This window comes from Echinococcus granulosus, assembly GCF_000524195.1.
Source record: "Echinococcus granulosus chromosome Unknown EG_S00007, whole genome shotgun sequence".
In the NCBI taxonomy this organism is placed as follows: Eukaryota; Metazoa; Platyhelminthes; class Cestoda; order Cyclophyllidea; family Taeniidae; genus Echinococcus; species Echinococcus granulosus.
In genome coordinates this window covers 1,840,221-1,859,127 of record NW_020170387.1, presented here as the reverse complement: position 1 = coordinate 1,859,127, position 18,907 = coordinate 1,840,221, and the positions used below count along the sequence as shown (strand labels likewise).

General features: G+C 35.2%; 2 protein-coding genes across 2 annotated transcripts; one reads left to right on the top strand and one right to left on the bottom strand. All coding sequences in view use genetic code 11, as the record gives it.

Moving 5' to 3' along the window:
- Positions 1-942: 942 nt before the first annotated feature.
- Positions 943-7,727, top strand: EGR_01898 (hypothetical protein; the record flags this gene model as incomplete). The annotated part of the gene is made up of 5 exons (XM_024491147.1): positions 943-1,006; positions 1,424-1,571; positions 3,123-3,289; positions 5,175-5,361; positions 7,355-7,727. 5 exons carry the CDS (start codon positions 943-945, stop codon positions 7,725-7,727), a joined length of 939 nt encoding a protein of 312 aa, XP_024354603.1.
- Positions 7,728-15,241: 7,514 nt separating this feature from the next.
- EGR_01897 (hypothetical protein) lies at positions 15,242-17,956 on the bottom strand (the record flags this gene model as incomplete). Its single annotated transcript, XM_024491146.1, has 4 exons — positions 15,242-15,472; positions 15,751-15,821; positions 15,861-15,975; positions 17,807-17,956. The coding sequence occupies 4 exons, from the start codon at positions 17,954-17,956 to the stop codon at positions 15,242-15,244; spliced, it is 567 nt and encodes a 188-aa protein (XP_024354602.1).
- Between the last annotated feature and the right edge of the window lie 951 nt (positions 17,957-18,907).

Below are 18,907 nucleotides of genomic sequence, written 5' to 3'. Positions count from 1 at the left end.
GAAATGGGAGTTATATTCAACATAATAATAAAAACATAACCCCTAATTGAGCCGAATGCTCAGAGTTAGCTGTCGTAATGGTATTTGTTATTATTTTCCAGACTGCATCGCTCCCATTTGTTTTTGGGCATAATGTAACAGTAATGAATGTTTCGAGACCAGCTACAAATTTCGCTAGCATGGCAAAACTTGTATTGGTGGTTCCTACAAAGGCAGTAACGCAACCCACAAAACATAGTCTATTTAAATGTACCAATAGTAACCAAACGTGTCCAATGGGCAAATTCAGCGGAAAATCTGTAAATAACTACATAAAGTTACATATATGCGATTGTCTCAATATAGTCTATACGATACATTCATTCAATAATGTGCGGCTACAATCTGCAACATATCTCGGTGATACTAGGGGATACCTATGCCTTTTAAGTCAGGCTTAAAATTATGCTTTTTAGTGGCTAATTTGAATATATACTCCAAGAATTTCATTTACCATTATTTTGCCGATCCAATCAGGATTCTGGTAATGGCACCATAACAAATTAGGACATGCGATTGCAGGTACTGAAAATCAGGTTTTCATCGGTTGACCTGGTAGGATAACTTTAGTCAATGCGAATTAAAAGAAGAAGGACGAGTCTTCGAAGTAACAATCGAATTTTGAATACAAATCTACACAACATGGCCAATATTTTCGCTTTCCAATAAATGACAGTACTATCTCCAATGCAGAGCGATTTTGATAGGCCCTCTACTGTCCAATCCGAGTAGAGCATCAAGCGATCAACCTTAGAAGAGATAAAAAGAAACTCATTTTACTTATAACTTGCAGTCCCTAACGCAAGAAAACATCTGACACCAAATGCCACTTTGGCTGCCCGGGAAGGTCAGGTGCTTGGAATAGGCCTCTGTTGCAGCGTTCAATGCAATCATAAAATATTCATGCGTGTGTCTGGACTAGTCCTGATTCCTTGCAGAGAGCTCTTTCACTCATTGCAGCATTCAGGTATGTTTCGTGCAACTTACTTTTTAAAAAATGTATTTTACTCTTTCTTGCAAAATTATTTGCTACACATTTGTATTATGTCCCATGATAATTATGACTAATTCATTTACTTATTTTGTTTTGAAATATTCTGATGTAAATGTTCGAACATAGCACACTTTAACTTCATTTTCACAACAAAAATGTCGGTTGACTATTTGTGTAAATCCAATTGCAAAAGTGTCAATAATCGGAATTAGGCTTGATACAACTTTATGTTTATTACAGTTTTTCCGCAATGGGGTTATGTATAGAGTACAAGAGCACACGTATTTTAAATAAATGGTTAATTTCTAAAATCATTTTAAGGAGACAAGACTCATTAAAATGTGCATCTTGCCCTAGCTCTGCCCCTTTTGCTGCTCATGGTGTTCATAGCAAGGTTGGTCTCAAGCCGTGTTTGTTTTCGATTCGAGGAGGAAGTGAAGGCATGCGCAAAGAAATGCAATCTTCCAGTCCCCAACGACCAGTCAATTGGTTACGACTTCGGCTATGGTTCTCTGAACGAAACGGAGGAAATGTGCAGGTATATTTTCTCGTGTGTTGGGTTAATTTCATGCCAAATCCGCCATCTTGCTTTAATAAACAGTGTTGTGATTAGAGGAGTGTTTTACCATAAAATTAAAAAATAGACAAGTTGACATTATTCGGCTTCATATAGAAAATGAAAACATAAACACATAAATTGCTCCTCATTATGCATGTGATACACACTTGTTGGGGGTGAATATGCTCAAAACATCCAAAAATGGCACAGTTTGTTTAAGTAGAGGCAGGGTCCAATTCCGGATTAAATTATAGCAGTAGTGTTTTGTTCTACTTAACGGTATAACGCATTAATGGTTAAAGCTAAAGCCACCAATTTTCACGTTCCATACAAGCATTATTTTAATTGCCCTTCTTTTAATCAGTTCACCTCAAATGCGAAATGCGTAGCAAAGTTATTCCTCATCTGATATTGCGCATGTGCGTGCAATGGACAAATATAAAATTTTGATAGTGATTGTCAATTAAAAACAGTCGACAAATGCTACGAAGTGTTAGAACTCACATCAGGACAATGAGAATTTTATTACTTATCGAAATAGTAAGGTTTTTCGGGGTATTGACGTTTAATAGGAGCTATTTACTTATATTTGATAGAATGGTAAATCTTTAAGGTTTAATATGAGCCATTATTTTTAATGCCGAACTGTAGGCTGTCGTTTATTAAATGGCTAATTTTATAACCTAATCTACCTTTTACCCTTAATTACTATGAAAAATGGATGCAAAGATATCTGCTGGAATAAATACCATTCACATTTCCGTTCTTTTGGCATACGCAAGTCATATTTTATTGTGCCTAAGAATACCGTTATCACCACCACACAGCTAGATTAAATAGTTGCGTGCTTCAGGCCTTTTTGCTTTGACATGATCAAGAGTATATTTACAGTCGCCGTTTAGCTATCAGCAATATTTGTAACCAATCTTTACAAAGTATGCTGCTTGGTCAGCAGATGCCGAAGAAATGTGAAGTAGGTCTGTACATTCTGTAATAAGCAGAATGATCTGCACTAATAATTATTTTTTTGGAATCATTTGGATTGGGCGAAAAATGCGGGTTGCATGAAGACAATTTTTGAAAATATTTTAGAAAGGTACACAAGATTTGCGTAGTATGAATGAAAAAAATCTTTTCTGGGCATCAAATTCAAAGTTTGCTTGGAGTGCATTTTCATAATAAAATTCTAGGGCGTTTTGGTTTCTAATCCATGGCAGTTTACAGCAATTGATAATGCATGTTCATTTTCATGCCAAAAATCAAATGGCAAAATAAATTATAACCGAAATTTTAAATAAAGATGAACTTAATAAAATGGTTACAGAATGAGTAATTGCGCCTCTATTAATTCAGCCCGTAGTCAAGGTGATAACGAAGGTTATTTTAGATGATATTCAACGGGAATCAAGCCCCTCAAAAAAATAATTGCAAGTGATATATTCAAGATTCCTAAAGTCAGTGAAAAGCTGGCAAAAATTTAGCTAGAGCATATTATTTTACAATCCATTCCGCTGTCAACTTTCTTTTTAGGACCCGAGGCCATATAACAATTTTTCAGTGTATGCAGCGAATTTTGGAAAAGAAATGCCAAAGCAACGCTGAGGAGCGCTACCTCAAAACAATCTGGTCTTTTACCCTCGATACCCGCCGATCTGAACAGGCTGCGATATATTTATGCAAGGAACACAATCTCCAAAGTACGTCGTAGTGTCGTGTTACTACTGATTACATGACTAATAAAGTGCAGCAGAAATATAATTTTTCTCTATATTTTGACGCCATTTTCACTGTAAAAGGTTAACAACTTTTGCTTATACTTGTAAATTACTAAATGAAATCTTGTGATAGCACTGAAAACTCCTAATTCACCGTTGAATCAAATCTAGCTTTTGTCAAAAATTAACTTGAAGATTAGTAAATATTATAAATATACTCAAACCAGACCAATTTTTGGCAAAATGACTGCCAAATGCTTAACTAGTAGCGCTAATAATCACCTAAATAAAGGAATATAAAGCAATATGTTTCATGATATGAATAACTTTAACAGAAACTGTTCGTAACCTAACGGGGATGGCAGGCATAAGCAGCAGCATGAAGCAGTTTAAAAGATAACGCATGCTTCCAGACTTCTGCATCCCGATCTGTTCATTTTCTTGTTGTACAAAAAATGCATTTTACAAGAAACGCTTTATCGTTTATGAAGTTTAGTAGATGTTCCCATAATTTTCCACTTAGGGGTAAAAATGCCCATTATTGCTCACAATATACCCAAGTTCAAGAAATATTTTAGAACTCAATGAAATCGACTACCACATTCAAACCAAATTAAAGATGAGACCCTGTGTTGGAATGTTTCATTGCCTTTGGAGAACCAAGAACTTTTTGGCGATTCGTAAATGGAACTCACTTTTAAGACCTTCAAATTTCTTAAATGCTGCATGTTCTGAATCAATTGTTCAACCTTCTTTTTGGCACAAGAACATTAAACGAAACTCCCGCAGGACTTCAAGAAATATGAATTTAAAACGGAATCTGGATGTATCTTGGTGAAAATTGTTCACCATGGTTAGCTCTCATATCATTACTGCATGATCAATGACTGCCCTATAAAACAATATTTTCATGACATTTTACCTTTCTTAGTCATTTATCTCATAAAGCTAAATGATGCAAAAATCTTGTAAGGTATCTAGCAATCATGCTTTACTAAATTTATGGAATCACTTTTTATGGTGTACATTAAAGGCAAGATTATTGAAACTGTTTCTCATTTACCCAAACTTCAGCTACCTGGTCAAGTCTGTATGCTATTTTCTGTTTAAAATATCCTAGAGAATTACAATTTGTACATCCTCACCAAACCACTGCGCTTGTTTGTCAAGGCTGATGAAAAAATACAGCAAGAGTTGTTTTATACAGGGCATTTTGTCTTGTGAGCAGTACGAAAAATGTAGGACACTTGGACGACTGTCCGTCCAATGAAGCAGACTGCTACTTGTGTAAACATGCCCGCCTACAAGGCTTTTTTCTGCTAATTGGAGTTATGCTATTTGGAAACATTGTCAGCATTCAAATTATCACCCCTGCGGTGCATTTTCAATAGTTAAAGAATGAAAGAATTTTCCCATTTTTAACCGTTAGGATAGATGCGAGTGCAAACTTAGCCACACCAAATCTAGTAGCACTAAAAGAAGAAGTTTTTAAGATGGGTTATATCCACTCCCTTTAAAAGAAAAAAATTTAAGCAACAGTTCCCAAACCACATAATTTTGCTTTCAAATGAATAATGGACTTTACGGTTTTTAAATGTCAGCAGTTGTACTTAGCGAACCACGCAATTGGCCTAAAATACTATGTATTTGTTTGAAAAGACATCGTCTAATTTGAATTCTTCATTCACCTAAATTAATGCGCAAAAGGCATAAATATATGTTAAAAAGTGTTTGAGGGTGTTATGAGACCTTACTTATTTCCTCATATCAACAAATAAACGTGATGACAGTATTTTGACATTTAGACTACGGGGAACGTAATTTATTTAAAGGGGAATCACAAAAATGTGCACAAATTCCACTCTAGTCTTCCGCCGGCACAGAAATGGCTGTCTTCGTACGCAAGAGAAAAGGGCTGAAGTCTGTTCCCAAACAAGGAACTCTACGATGCTGGAGGTAGTGAATGCACTACGAAGTGAATCCTTGAAGTCATACACCACTCCGGAAATACACCTAGATCGACTGAAATCCATTCTTGAAAAGTATGAATGCAAGTAAGTGTACACCTGCTGAATCAGAATGTGGTCTTATTAAATGGGGGTGAATTAATTGACAGCAACGAGACCATTACTGCCAGCGATACAGTTTTGTCACTTGATTTTCAACCTTTTATAGTACCTAGGTAAGTAGTTTTGCCATTCCCTCTAGTACACCATCTGTTCTGAAAACTCATTGCCTAGATTCTCAGTATTACTAAAATTAGATAAGCACTACTTTAAATGACAATTAGGGTAAAGATTCTACTTTGAACTGTGTAGGTGAATGAACTTCTCCTTACCAATCTAATTGAAGTAATTGTTTCGTTGATGCTCTAAGAGGGAAAAGTGTGATGAGAGTAGTAATTGATAGGGTAGGATACAGCGGGAAGTTAATAAAACTATGACAAAAATGGTCCCTACATGGCACTTTATTGATTTACTAGCATATTGTTTTGTTTTAGGGACGATTTGTCTAAGGCAGACACATTTTGAAGTCATGGCATCTTGCTTTTGGCCTAAAATTACAAAACGGACGCATTTTTCGATTGCATTAAAACATCATAAGCGTTTTTTTAGAGAAGAATTGTAAAGGAAATCTAAACCTTAATTTGTACTTGGATCATTTATTCATGCACCAAAATAAGTATTTATCGATTCCAACGGAGTTACCATCTGGACATTCCGCCTATTTATTGAACTGAGAAATACTACTTGACGTTTTACTGAATTTTAATTTTCATCTTACCATTTACAGAGGTAAAACAGAATTACTATGCTTCAACAAGTTTCTACTATCGTGCGATATTTACAAAGTTCCTCGCGAATATTCTGAAAGCCGACCCAAAAAAGCATTAATTTTATACCAAAGTGCTTTATTCCCCTTTTTTTGTTAAATGTACTGGCATCGCTAAATTTGCGTGTCCTGTGCCTCATCTTTGTTGTAAAATGCGCACGTTTCGGCTTTTCTAACAAACAACTTACATCCAGAGACGTCTCCTGATGAATATCGAAATGTCAATTCGCATACGGCTTTTGACAAATTTAGCTTCTATTTTCCAAAAATCATTTTGACAGAAAAATTTGCCATATCTTGTATTTTTCTTACTTTAATTAGAGGTGCCATTCATCTTTTATAAGCCCTTAGCGCCTAGACAGGACCTTTTATTTTTATAATGGGTCAAGCGTGGAGACGAAACAAAGTGATAGTTATTTTCAGCATTTCTAGTAAACGTGCAAAGCCTATTCTCCCAGTATGGCCTTTTTGTAAGCTTACTGTAAGTGCTTGTGTTTTGAAGTCATCCCAAACACATGTAGAGTACTATGCCTAAACTTTTCCTAGCGTCAACGGTCTTGCATAAAGATATGGACATTAGAATGAATGGGGAAACTTGTTCATGAATAATTTCAAGAAATTTTTCACTAGACAAGTGAACCAACGTTTTAAAGAACTATTAAAAATTCACGTCTCATTCGCAATTAAAATAAAATTTCTTAGTACTTCCTTTTTATGCGAACTATGGTCTCAAAATGTACCCCATTTATTTTAAATCTACAGTCTACAATAAGCTACACTCTAATTGCACATATATGTCTGCATCGAAACCTTCGTAACATGATTATTAATAGGGTATCTGCATAAATGCATATTATTGCTCTCAGTGCTAGAAGTTTCCCTTAAAATATAATATAGGGAACGAGGATAATGTAATTCTTTAGTCAAAGTATTGAAGATTCTAATTCCTGTGAATAGTAAGAATCGTTACTAATTTTTAGCCTTACCTTGAATGTATTCAAAGTTAGTCCAGTTTTAAGATGTTTTTTGTAGAAGAATTGGGATAAAGTGCACACCCGAATATTTTTTGTGTTGTAGACATTAAATTAATCTCGATGCCTTTCGTTGTATCACTTAGTAACTTCGGAAAACAATTATCAACAAGCAGTATAAACTAATGAAAGACGAAGCTAGTATATATACAAATGAAGGTGACAAAACACTGCCACTTTTCAGATCGATTAAGGCAAAATTGGATTGTCTGTACAATCTTTTGCGCAACACCTGTCACCCAGACGCGACTCTGCTCATTCTTAACTACTTCAAGGAGACTCTTCCACCAGACTGCGTTTTCTCACCTTCGGCGGAGGTAGGACACAAACCTCTGCTACCACCGCTGCCGCCTATGTCACTCCCCAACGCATTTCCGCAGTCGCCAAGTCGTCGACGAACCCATGCAGAGGTTATGAGCGACTTCCCTCACGCCCGATACGTCAATGACGGTTTCTACGACGATCCGATCTCCGCACACATCACCTCATCCTCAATGTCTCTCACACCCTTTTCAATGATATATCTCATTTTACTCTTTGTTATCTTTCCATCATGAGAATGTTACCTCAGACAAGTTTTATCCCTTCAATGCAAGTTTATCACATGAGTAGTAGTGTTGTAGAATGTTCCAAATGGTCTGCATATGAATGGATAAAGAAAGGAATATAGAAGGTAGATGCAAAATGGTGTCTCGGAGTGCTGAGTATACGTTTTATACTCGTACATATAACTAATCTAGCCTAATGAAAATGTGTTCTCCGAAAACGGACCGGTAGATGCTGAGTGCATATTTTGAAATAGCATGACATGTTAGTAATAAATGGATTTTAAATTTGTTTAAACATGAAAATCAAATGCACATTGTCAAATGCGTAAAAATAACACGTATTAAATGTTTATTCGAGCAAAAACAGGGTTTGGTGCACAACGTCTCACAACCGCAATATGATGAATGTTTCATGTCGACATGAACAGTTTGGTTTCATATCCTTCTGTGCATGAGTAAAAGGGAAATTCTACTTGATAATCTTAAAAAACCGTATAGCTTCTGGTGTCAAAATAGGATTATCTCATTGTCACCATTTCTCGTTTCATTAACTTTATGACAAGTCACAAAATGCTGAAATTTTTAAAGTTCACTATCTAATGCACTAGAACAAGTTATATGGCTTTCTAAAAGAAAATGAAATATAATATTATGAGCAACAAAAGTACAGCAAAGGTTTGAGCTGGATCAATTTGGGTAAATTTGAGATAAAATATTGTGCTGAAAACAAAGTAATTCGGTTCGGTTCTTTTCAACCTCCTTTGGTCCTCTTATGACGGAAAAACCTGTAATGATATCTGGCTAACAATGAAGTATTTTCATAAAATCAAAAGACAACTACTCCGTTCATTACTTCTTCATGCACCGATCGGGTTCGGGCACCTTATAATTCCCTGCGTTTTCTTGTCACAGGCCATTTTGAAATGGTTGAAAAATGATATTTAATGTTAGCACACAAAACATTTCACACTTGTTTAGTGCACAATGTGTTCCATAAGCATATCATACCAAGCTGTTCTGGGAAATGCGCTAACTTTTTTTCCGGATTTTACCATCGTAACACAACTCATTTAACAAACCAGCCCATATTGCGAATGATGCAATAATCTTGTTAAATTTTGCGTAAATATGTTAAAAAATACATGCTGTACGATTATTCCTCAATTTGTCGCTAGTTTCTTATTAATAATTAATTATTTTGTCCATTGTAAAAAGCAGGTTTCGCCTGCAAACGTCGCTATACTAAGTCTGCAATACTTAAGCCCGTGGGAAGAGGAAGGTACACGTGGTGTCACAGTTTGCAAGATATATTTTAAAAGGTAATTTTACAGAAAAGGAAACAAAATTGGCCTCTCATTTGTGCCCTGTTTTTTGGTTATTTCAAAATATGGAAAATGGAAGTAAGTTGATAATGCAGGACTTTTATATACGCCTTTTTGATGACCTTATTGCAAGCAATCATATTGGCGAAATCACGAAATTCTTATGACCAAATGGCTGCAGCCTAATGCAAAAAGGGAAAATGCAAAAAGGAATAGGAATTTTAGAAGTCAAAATGTTGAATTTAATGTGCAGACGATAAATAATTAGGACCTTAAAATTCTCAAACGATTTCAATAAATAATAAGCTTAGAGGTTGCGCATTCTTCCCATTGGAATACCGTCCATTCCATCCCTCGCACCTCTATCCGCACTCTACATTATTCAGCATTCAGAAACAAATGTGTTACTTCGTGACGTTTTTGAGTACCTAAAACATTTTCCATGTACAGACAAAGTTTTTCTTTCTTACTTTTTATTTCCTTCCAGTACAAAAATCCGTGGCTTCTCAAAAAGCAATAAAAATAAATTTTGTAGGAATTTTGGGGTTGCAAAATGATTTAGCATTAAGCGGTATAACTGCTCTAGCTTTATTTAACTAACGTAGGTAGCAAAATTACTTGAGAGGATTTCGTCAAGTAAGTAAACTTACTCCTTAGTGTCTCTCCCAATGAATAATTTTGGCAGTTACTTATTCGAAATATGCCTGCTCCCCGCTTAATTCACCCTCGAAGCCGACGCTGCAAAGCAAGTAGAATGCATGCACTAGTGAACAACACATTTTGACGGTGTCCCTGCAATATTTCTTAACTAAGAGCATCTAGCGCAAATTCTTCCCTACAATGAGTTAGCAAATCTTAGGGACATTTTGTGCATTTATTTTGCAGAGCATCAAAATTTAAATCGACGTAAATAGCATCTAATTAAAAGGCAAAAAATACTGAGTAGTTCAGTGCTTAATGCAAGTTGAAAGGCAAATGGATATGCATTAATGGATACAGTCTGATTCGCGTTACTATATGTATTTAACTCAAATGTCTCTTTTACTTTTTCTTTAAAGTGTTGGTAGAACTTACAAACTGATCTTCAAGCCAAGTTTACTTTATGGGATGAGCGTACACATGGGATTCCCAAATAAATGTGTCAGGTTGTTTATCTTTGACAATTAATTTGCACATGATTTATGTTTACTTTACAGCCTTCAAATTAATAAAGTACTAAAACTTATTTGAACAAGCCGCACAGAGCTTGAACACATCATATTTGCCAGTTTTAAGGCCAAGAACAATCACCCTTTCCTCTCTTAAAGGATCAAAAGGATTCGCGAATCTGCTTTCAGTTTTCAGAACTAAATGTCTCTCACAGCATTCACAGATTCCCAATCCTTGTAACCTGAGTTAGTTGTGGTTTGCTTCATATAAGACCACTAAATTTTTATCACGATAGTTACGCCAAAGATGTTATTTTAGCAGTTCTGTAGACGTTTAACTAAAGCTTAGTTTTAAAAGTGAGGTTGAAAAATTGAATTCAGTTAATACTTTTAAAATGCTATTTTTTACAAAACGGCCTGCGCCTTCAATCTTTGCTCATTTAACAGCATTGATATGAAGTACCATAACTAGGTCTAGCATGTCATTCTTTGGAGACCCGTTACAAAAAATTAATGATTTGTGCTACTGATGTTTCGCACGAAAAATAAAGCTTTTTATGTGTGCTCTTTAAAAACTCAGTTTTTATGCCGGCATACACTTGCCTTGGGTTTGAATGAATTAAGTAGTGCCTCATGGAATGACTTGTGTATATCGGCAGGGTATCTAGTGAGGAAATTGCTCAGTGTCGCAGGGTCTGGATTTGAAGTCTTTGCAGAAGATGTAAAGATTACTGCTCCATTAGATCAAAAGGAAGCACGGTTCTTTGGCACTTTTATATCTTGATTCACCTGATATGCTATTTTCTACTCTGCTATTAAAGTATTATGTTATGTGCCTTATAATCTCGTTGGGTTCCCACTGTTAGCACGCCTGCTTTGGGTCGACAGATCTTCAGATATTTGCACTAGTAAATTTTTGCTGTTTCTTGACCCTGTTCCTACATTAGAGTTTTATTTGACAAAAAAGGGGTTGATTGCACAGTCCTTATTTCTGCAGATACAGGCCACAACTAAAAGTTAAGCCTTAGAATATTTGTATTCAGACTTCAAAGTGAACCGAGTAGAATGGAGCAGTACTTTGTAAAAATATGGTACAGCAGTTATTTTAATATATTTAATGAGATTCAGCCATAAGAATCTATTTGGGGCGCTCTCAGAATTCAAGAATGGGACCTTTTGTGTATTTTTTTGCTATTTTTATTTTACATGCTTAAAAATGTATTTACAAAATTTATATATGTAGCGGATGTCACAAGGGATTCGTTCAAGCGTTGCCTATATGAGTTTTAAATCGGAATTCCTCCCAGCAATTAAGAGAATTTTGCTATATATTCCTGTGGCGCTGCTTTTTAATGAAAATAGTTGCACTTACCGTTTTATTCAATGTTCTAAGCCCATTTTCTGCAGAAAACTTTATGGAAGAACAAGGATTTAGGCTTGTTATACCAAATTGCTTCAAACGTTAGAGTTATTTTAATGCATTTAATTAAATCGCGTTTTAAATTGGCTGGTGTTAAGGAAAATGGAGATTCTAGCGCAGAATTTGTGTAATGAGGCTTTTATTCATTATAGATTTAGTCCAAGACCTCTTAGAATGATTAGGGATATTTTTTCTTAGTATACGTAAACGATGCTATTGGTCATGATAAAGAGTTCTAAACAGGATCATGTTAGCAGATTCTAATTTCTTAGCCGGTACAGTTAGCATCGTAGGGATTTACCAACTAAATAAATCGAGCACTTTAATCACGATATGATCTCTAGTGTATAACAACCTGCCACAATACATCTGTATCTGCGCAGTTATTCAATGCAGGGAGTTTCTTGCAAAAAAACGTAAAATGCGTGTGAACAAATGTACAGCTTTGCAGAGTACCAAAGTGGAATTCAAATAAAGACTTAGGTTGAAAGGGACAATTGTATTGCTGAATAATTATATCATGAATAAGTTGAGAGTTCGGAAGGTAAAGTAAATTAGGTAAAGTTTCTAATGTTATATGATCAAAGAGAAATGCTTGAGCATATTTCGAGGTTTCACTGTAAAAGTGATGTTTTTCAGGAGCGATTAGCATTCCTTCTTACGTGAAGACACGCTGGAAAAGAAGGTTCAGGATGCTTCTTAGTTAGAATTCTAGACCTATGAATTAAAACAGTAAATACCTCCTTTTTAATAGTTTCTTGGTTTAGGCTCTCGCAGACAGGTATCACTGAAGTATTGCGAATATTTAATACGATATTGTAGAAGATATTCAACAGTTCTTGCTGTAAAATTAGGTATTTGTAAAATCAAACAGATTACAGCGCCAAACCTAAGCCTACTACTATTTCAAAGCTCTAGCATCAAATTCCTTGCTTTAAATTACTTATATACTTCGACTTTTGCACAATCATTGTGATGTCTTTGAACGACAGTGAAGTTGATGCCGCATAAACCAGTTAAAATCTATTATTTTGGGGAAAAATTGACTGATCAGAGAAAGATGTGGTCTCGATAAACAAGTACTTTTCCTTAAAAAGAGTGGATTTAAACAAAAAGGAATGTTAGTTCTTGTAACACGTCGTACAATGGCAATTATACTTTTTTAAATGTTGCAAAAGTATACTTCCCAACATTATATCACATATATAGTTTTCATGGCATTTGAATGTTGCAGAATTCCTACAAATAGCACTCGCGTTTGTAATTTTACTGGTATGTTTGCACTACTTAAAAGGAGGAAACCAAACAATCCCTCTGTAAAAAGTCAAACACTCAGTGGGAAATCCTTCTAGTTGTTTGCTTAGAAATATCGGATTAAGGTGATGGTTGCATATGTGAATATTGTAATGCATTGTCAAGGAAACAGCCTGATTGAATTTCTGGTTTGAAATCAACCATCCAGATGATCCACAGTAAAATTGAGTCGGCTTTTTTTAAGATGAAATGTTAGGAGTAAAAACCGGTGCTATTGGTTGTTATGGTTTGAGCGACCAGGACGGAAGAACGGTAAGGCAAACTGCTTGGCCATTAGACACGCACCGTTTGTTGCCGAATTTCTGGGCGTTATTTTTTGCAACGCTTTAAAATAAAATCACCCTTGGCTGTAAAAGTGCTTATCTGCATTTTAAGCATTAATAAAAATAGAGCAAAGGAGAGGCGAATTTTGTCTAACGCCGGGAACAAAGACATCATTAATAATAATTTCAAAAATATCTGCATTAGGGATCTCTTGGATTGCAACTAATGAACCGTTCTAGCTTTTTTACTAAAGTGTTTTAACGAATTTCACCTAAAGAAACCCATATTGACAGATTATGTATAATTAGCCCTTGAAAGAATTTTGAATCAGAGTTTAATTCTTAAACGCACTTGAACCGATCTGTCGTATTATGGAAATATTAAGTTGCAAATTACACTTATGCGAAATATTTTGGATGCTCTTAAGTAAATGTTATAAGTACAGCGCCATAACTGACTATGGTTTTATGTTTACTTTTGTATTAGCTAAAAGTTCCCCTTTACCTAAAACGCTAGCTCTGTTTCTCCATTTAACAATGATTAATAGCAAATCTTAGTGCTTGCCGGATTTATGAAAGTTGTGTAAAAATGCAAGAAGTTCAAAGTACTCGCTTAGGAATTAAGATGTACTACTTTTTGTAGTAGTGAAGAAATTTTCTCAATAACCTGATTTATCGCCTCTATATTCAAAATGCTTGAGCATTTTTTTTGGTTTGCAATATTTTTGCCAAACGCACATTTTTACAATCCCAATAGTTCCTAACGTTTGCTTAGATTTATATGGGCAACTCAGAAAATTCATTTTGGAAGTTGCAATCAAATGTCATTTTAAGCATCTCTGTTGTAGGAGGGGTTGTTTGATTTTACTATCGTAGAGCAAACCGTCTCATGTAACCCCCTTCATGCATGATTAATTACAGCCAGTTCTTACAATGTTATTTGTTTTCATAATTGATGACTGGGTTTATTCCAAATAATTTTACGATTTCTTTACTCAATTTTACCTTTAGCAATTCCTTGGTTTTGTTTTAACTAAAGTAGAATCTATTTTATCCTAAAATGCTAAAGGATGTGAGATGATTCTGCCTTTTTTAATCCAACAAAGGGAATTACTTGATTTTTTTCGTTGTCACTCACCCATTAACTTTAGAAGATTAGTTCAACAAAAAGATGATGAAATTTAAAACAGTTTTGCCGAAGTTCATTAGTATGAAGCATTTCCACGAATAAAAAAATCTATCCGTATTTTCAGATTTTTCAAAGCAGTTGTTTTCTAGCCGTGTTCAAGCTACATTACACAATGCGGAAGGGATTTGATCCACTGAAATCACGTCCTGGTAATTCACACCACTGCACCGATGATATCAATGCTGACAACATTTCCTCAATAACATTAGGGGAGGTGCTCGTTTTCACTCTCATTTGCTATTACGCTTGTATGCAGGCTAAATCACCAGCTACTAGCCAGCAATTCATTTCAGTCCTGTAAACATCTCTGCCTCCGCCGCATTAAAAATTGAAATTTTTAAATGGCTGTATGAGTAAGACACTCATACGCACTTACACTCATAAATGATGAGGTAGTTTATTTCTTGCCTACTGCCCAAATTGCATGTTGTTAGGAAAGTGGTCAATAAACAAGCATGCTGCCTTTCGTAAATTGGCTTTCATTTATTTAGACCATTATTAGAAAGATATTATGCATGCATCTAAGGCTTTAAATAAAGGGGAATGAAGTCCATTTCCCCCAGACAAGAACTAAAGTATATCACTGCAGTTGTAAATAGGGGAATAATGTGTGGGTAAATCATACTAGATATGGCTTTAACAAAAAGTAAGTGAATATACTCATGGCTTACTCTAATGTAATAAAAATAGGTTATTTGTAATGCTACCTGCAGCTTAATCAGCAATTATTACTTTAACATGAGATATGTGTGCTCAATGGACTATGTTATGGCATTTATTGGCAGTAACAATTATATGCAGCATATATAAAAGATCGTTTTGGGTTGTTATACAATACATGCGAAAAATATTCTTCCAGTATGTTCTCTAATGTGCAACTAAATCAGTAAGCCTTAAAAAATTTTCTATTTTGGTGTCACCTGCGCTACTTAAGGGACTGCTTGGCACGTTTTTGGAGGAATGCTTCACATGGGTATCCAAAAGACATTGATATATGAGTTCGGTTTTATGTAAAGAGGCGTCATTAAAGACCGCTAAATCTAAAAAAGAGAGCAGAAATGGAGCAAGGGCAATGAAATTAGAAATAATAACTTTAATCTAAAACACTCGATTAATAGGATTTGTTGTTTTGTAAAGGAGTGAGAAGAGAGGCAACATTTAGGTAGTCATAACTTTTTGGCCTGATTAGTTTGCCATTAGCGTGTTGCGTGTGTCAGCCAATAAAGAGAGAGTTGGCGGAAATTGACCGCCGAGAACTAAGCGGACACTGTGATTGCTCGTGCAAAATTCCTTCTGACTTTGGATGCCAAATTTAAGTCGCGAACGTTGAATTATCTGTTTTGCCAATGATAAATGCATCTGCTTCCCCATTTTACCATTGATACATGTTGTGCTAGCATAAAGCATAATAATTCTTTAAACACGTTACTTTGGTTTCCAATGTGGTCTGCAATATTTAATGCATGCTTTTAGACCTAACATTAACGAATTTTGGCTGCATCTGAGGCATATAAAACAGGAAAGCCACACCTAACAAGTAAAATAATGTTCCAGAAAATTAAGAATGTTAATAGAATTATGTAGTCAATAGTAGTTAAAGACTTTCAAATTTTGAGAAACACTTTCCTTAAATTAAGACGCTAAGCTCCCTTCATTCCAGTCATAACTGCCACGTGGGTAAATTAAGCCATAGTAATATTATGTCATATTTTGCAATTCTTAGAATAGTATCAATTAAAAAACACCCCCAAACCAATGCATTACTATAAAAGTACTTCCGAGTAGTCAAAAGTTTTAAGCATCCTGTGCAAGCATTAAAGTATTTGACATTTTAACCTTAATTTAACCTTACACCAGTCTGGAAGTGTTGCAGAAGATACTTGTAAATCCCTTCCCTTTATTCCCAAAACCGTGGCGCCTACTAAGTTCGTACTTTGTCAGATAATTTTATTTTGGTGAAGCAAAATTTTATTTTCAAGCGAAATTATAAGTGACTCCGTCTACTTACGGAAAAGTCGTAAAGAAAGCGATTTCGAAAGTCGTAAAATGCTCACAAGCATCTAAAACAATGTCAGATAAGCTTTCCCTTATTTCGGTACCAAATTTTTGTGATCGTTTTTAATTTTTCTGCATGAGTTAAGGCAATATAGCATAGTTCTAGGCGCTTTACATGATTATTAGAATTAAAATAATGGTTTTATCTTAATATGGTATTCACTTTGCTGTACAAAAATTACAGGTTACTTAAAGCTATGAATAATGCAATATTTTACCAGTATTAGCAGAGTGAAATATCAAAATGCTTAATTTCTCCACCTCGTGAACTATAATGAATATTAGACTTATTTGTTTAAACGTTCAACCTTTCCAAATATTCGCATTGGTGTTAAATGCCTCTTAAATGCTGTATATATCCTTCGAGTTTGCTACTTCAATGTAAGAACAAAAGGCATATACCATGCCCTGCTTTGTCCATCCAACGATAGTGCTAAAATTAATGGGTTAATTAGCGCAATAGAATCTAGGGTGACACTACTCATTTTGACAGTCGCATTATGGGTCTTGAATTTCCTCTACAAACCCTAGATTGATCTCTACTGCAAAATATAAAGTTCTTTGGTATTGGTTAATTTTGTGACTGCTTTGTCTAAAATATTTGTTGGACTTTGCGAGCTGACACCTGCCTTACGGGCCAAGGTATTAAGGCCAACTTATGCCTCTATATGATCAGCTAAAATCTTGGCTCCCTGAAAAGGGGGACGGTTTCAGTATCAGTGTGAATAAGATAAAAATTGCTTATCATTTGTTGCTAGAATGACGGTCCAGAGCGATGGCTCACGATGGATTTGCATATGAATTGAGGAGCATTAAACAACTTTTTCTGCTTGCATTTCGATGTCAATCAACTTCACATCAATGCTGCGTTATTGAATCGCTCAAGTTAACAAGCTGCGACAGGCATAGAATAATTGTGGCGATTATTGCAAATAAAATCATGAGCAGACTGTTTTACTGCGTAATTAGCTGTAAACCACTGGTTAAACCTCATTAACCAATATTTTATTGGCATTGCTGGACTTTAACAACTCGGAAAACTTGATTGTATTGAGATATCTGAAGTCTGTCAGGTAAGCCATATTTTTGCAGCAGAAATGCTGAAGCTACCCCCCTCTTAGAGGATGTAAGTCAACATTTATGCAGCGGAAGTATATGTGATTGAATCTACTACATGAAGAAAAAGGAGTGGTTCGTACTGGCTAATAAGCCTTTCTCAACTTCTCGCCCTACATTGAAATTGGTCTCTTATAAAAATGGCGGAACCACAAAAATGTCTAGTTGACATTTAATGCACTGCTGTTATTCTAATTTCTACTCTGCAAACGCTGAAATTGATGGACTGGTTTGCCTTAGGAATATGCTTATAAGTGTAACACTATTAGAAATTAGGTGAAAATAAAAGCAAATATGATAGCCAATTTTTTTAAAAACGGCTCCGTAGGGAACGGTTTTTGTGGTTTTGTTGAAAATCTCCTTAACACTGGTGTACAATTTAATTTGTTCAAAAATATTTGAGAAGTTCATTATGATTTAGGCATTGTCTACCCTACTTAAAAACAAATAATTTGTTGATGGCTTTAGAGAGTAATTGGTTTTTTAAATGCTTGTCAACTTGCAGCTTCCTCAATTTAATCGGCAGCACTGACACAAGTCAGTACCTCTACACATATTCATTTCATATTAATCATTCTAGGGAAACCGCTCAAATCAGAAGTTTTGACTCCACAGTTTATGCGCTGGAAAGTAAAATGATGATTTGAACTTTTGTTCGGTGACGTATGTACCACACGGGAATATTTTCGATGCTTTCACTTTTCCTGCTAAACCAATTATCTTCATGGATGAGTAGACCGATGTCCAAAAAGGAAAGTGGTAATTATTGTTAATAACTTCAAATAACGTTTAACACCTTTCACCAAGCCGTAAATGTAAGCACACTGCACAAGAATATAAGCTCGGCCTTATAAAGGCATATAGCTATCTAAAACAGCAGCAAAACAATAAAAAAATTACATGATATTATCTTTCTACACGCTAACTTCGCATTCCAATTAAATGAACTCACCACCAGCCATTTGCTAGTCAAAATAATTACTGCCTATAAAAAACGTAAATATGCCTTTAGCTGCATTCAAAATAAATCAGTAAGTTTGACAGAATCAAAAGGCAATCCCGTCAGATTCCCTTGCTTTTATTACCACCCCATATTTCTTTGCCTTTTGCTTGCTAAATTATCAGTCAAAATCAAACGAAATGATTAAAATTAATGAATAAAAGTATTTTCACCCGGATAACCTTTAGGAATGTGTCCACGTTGGGTGCATTACTTTGGCCCCACCTGACACAGAACTCGAGCCAAGGTACAACAAGGAATAATTATATTCGTACATTATTTTTTTGTAATGGCAATATTGTTACAGGGATTTAGTGACCAATGACCAACAATTTGAAATCAGACTAAGTAATGAGAGCAGC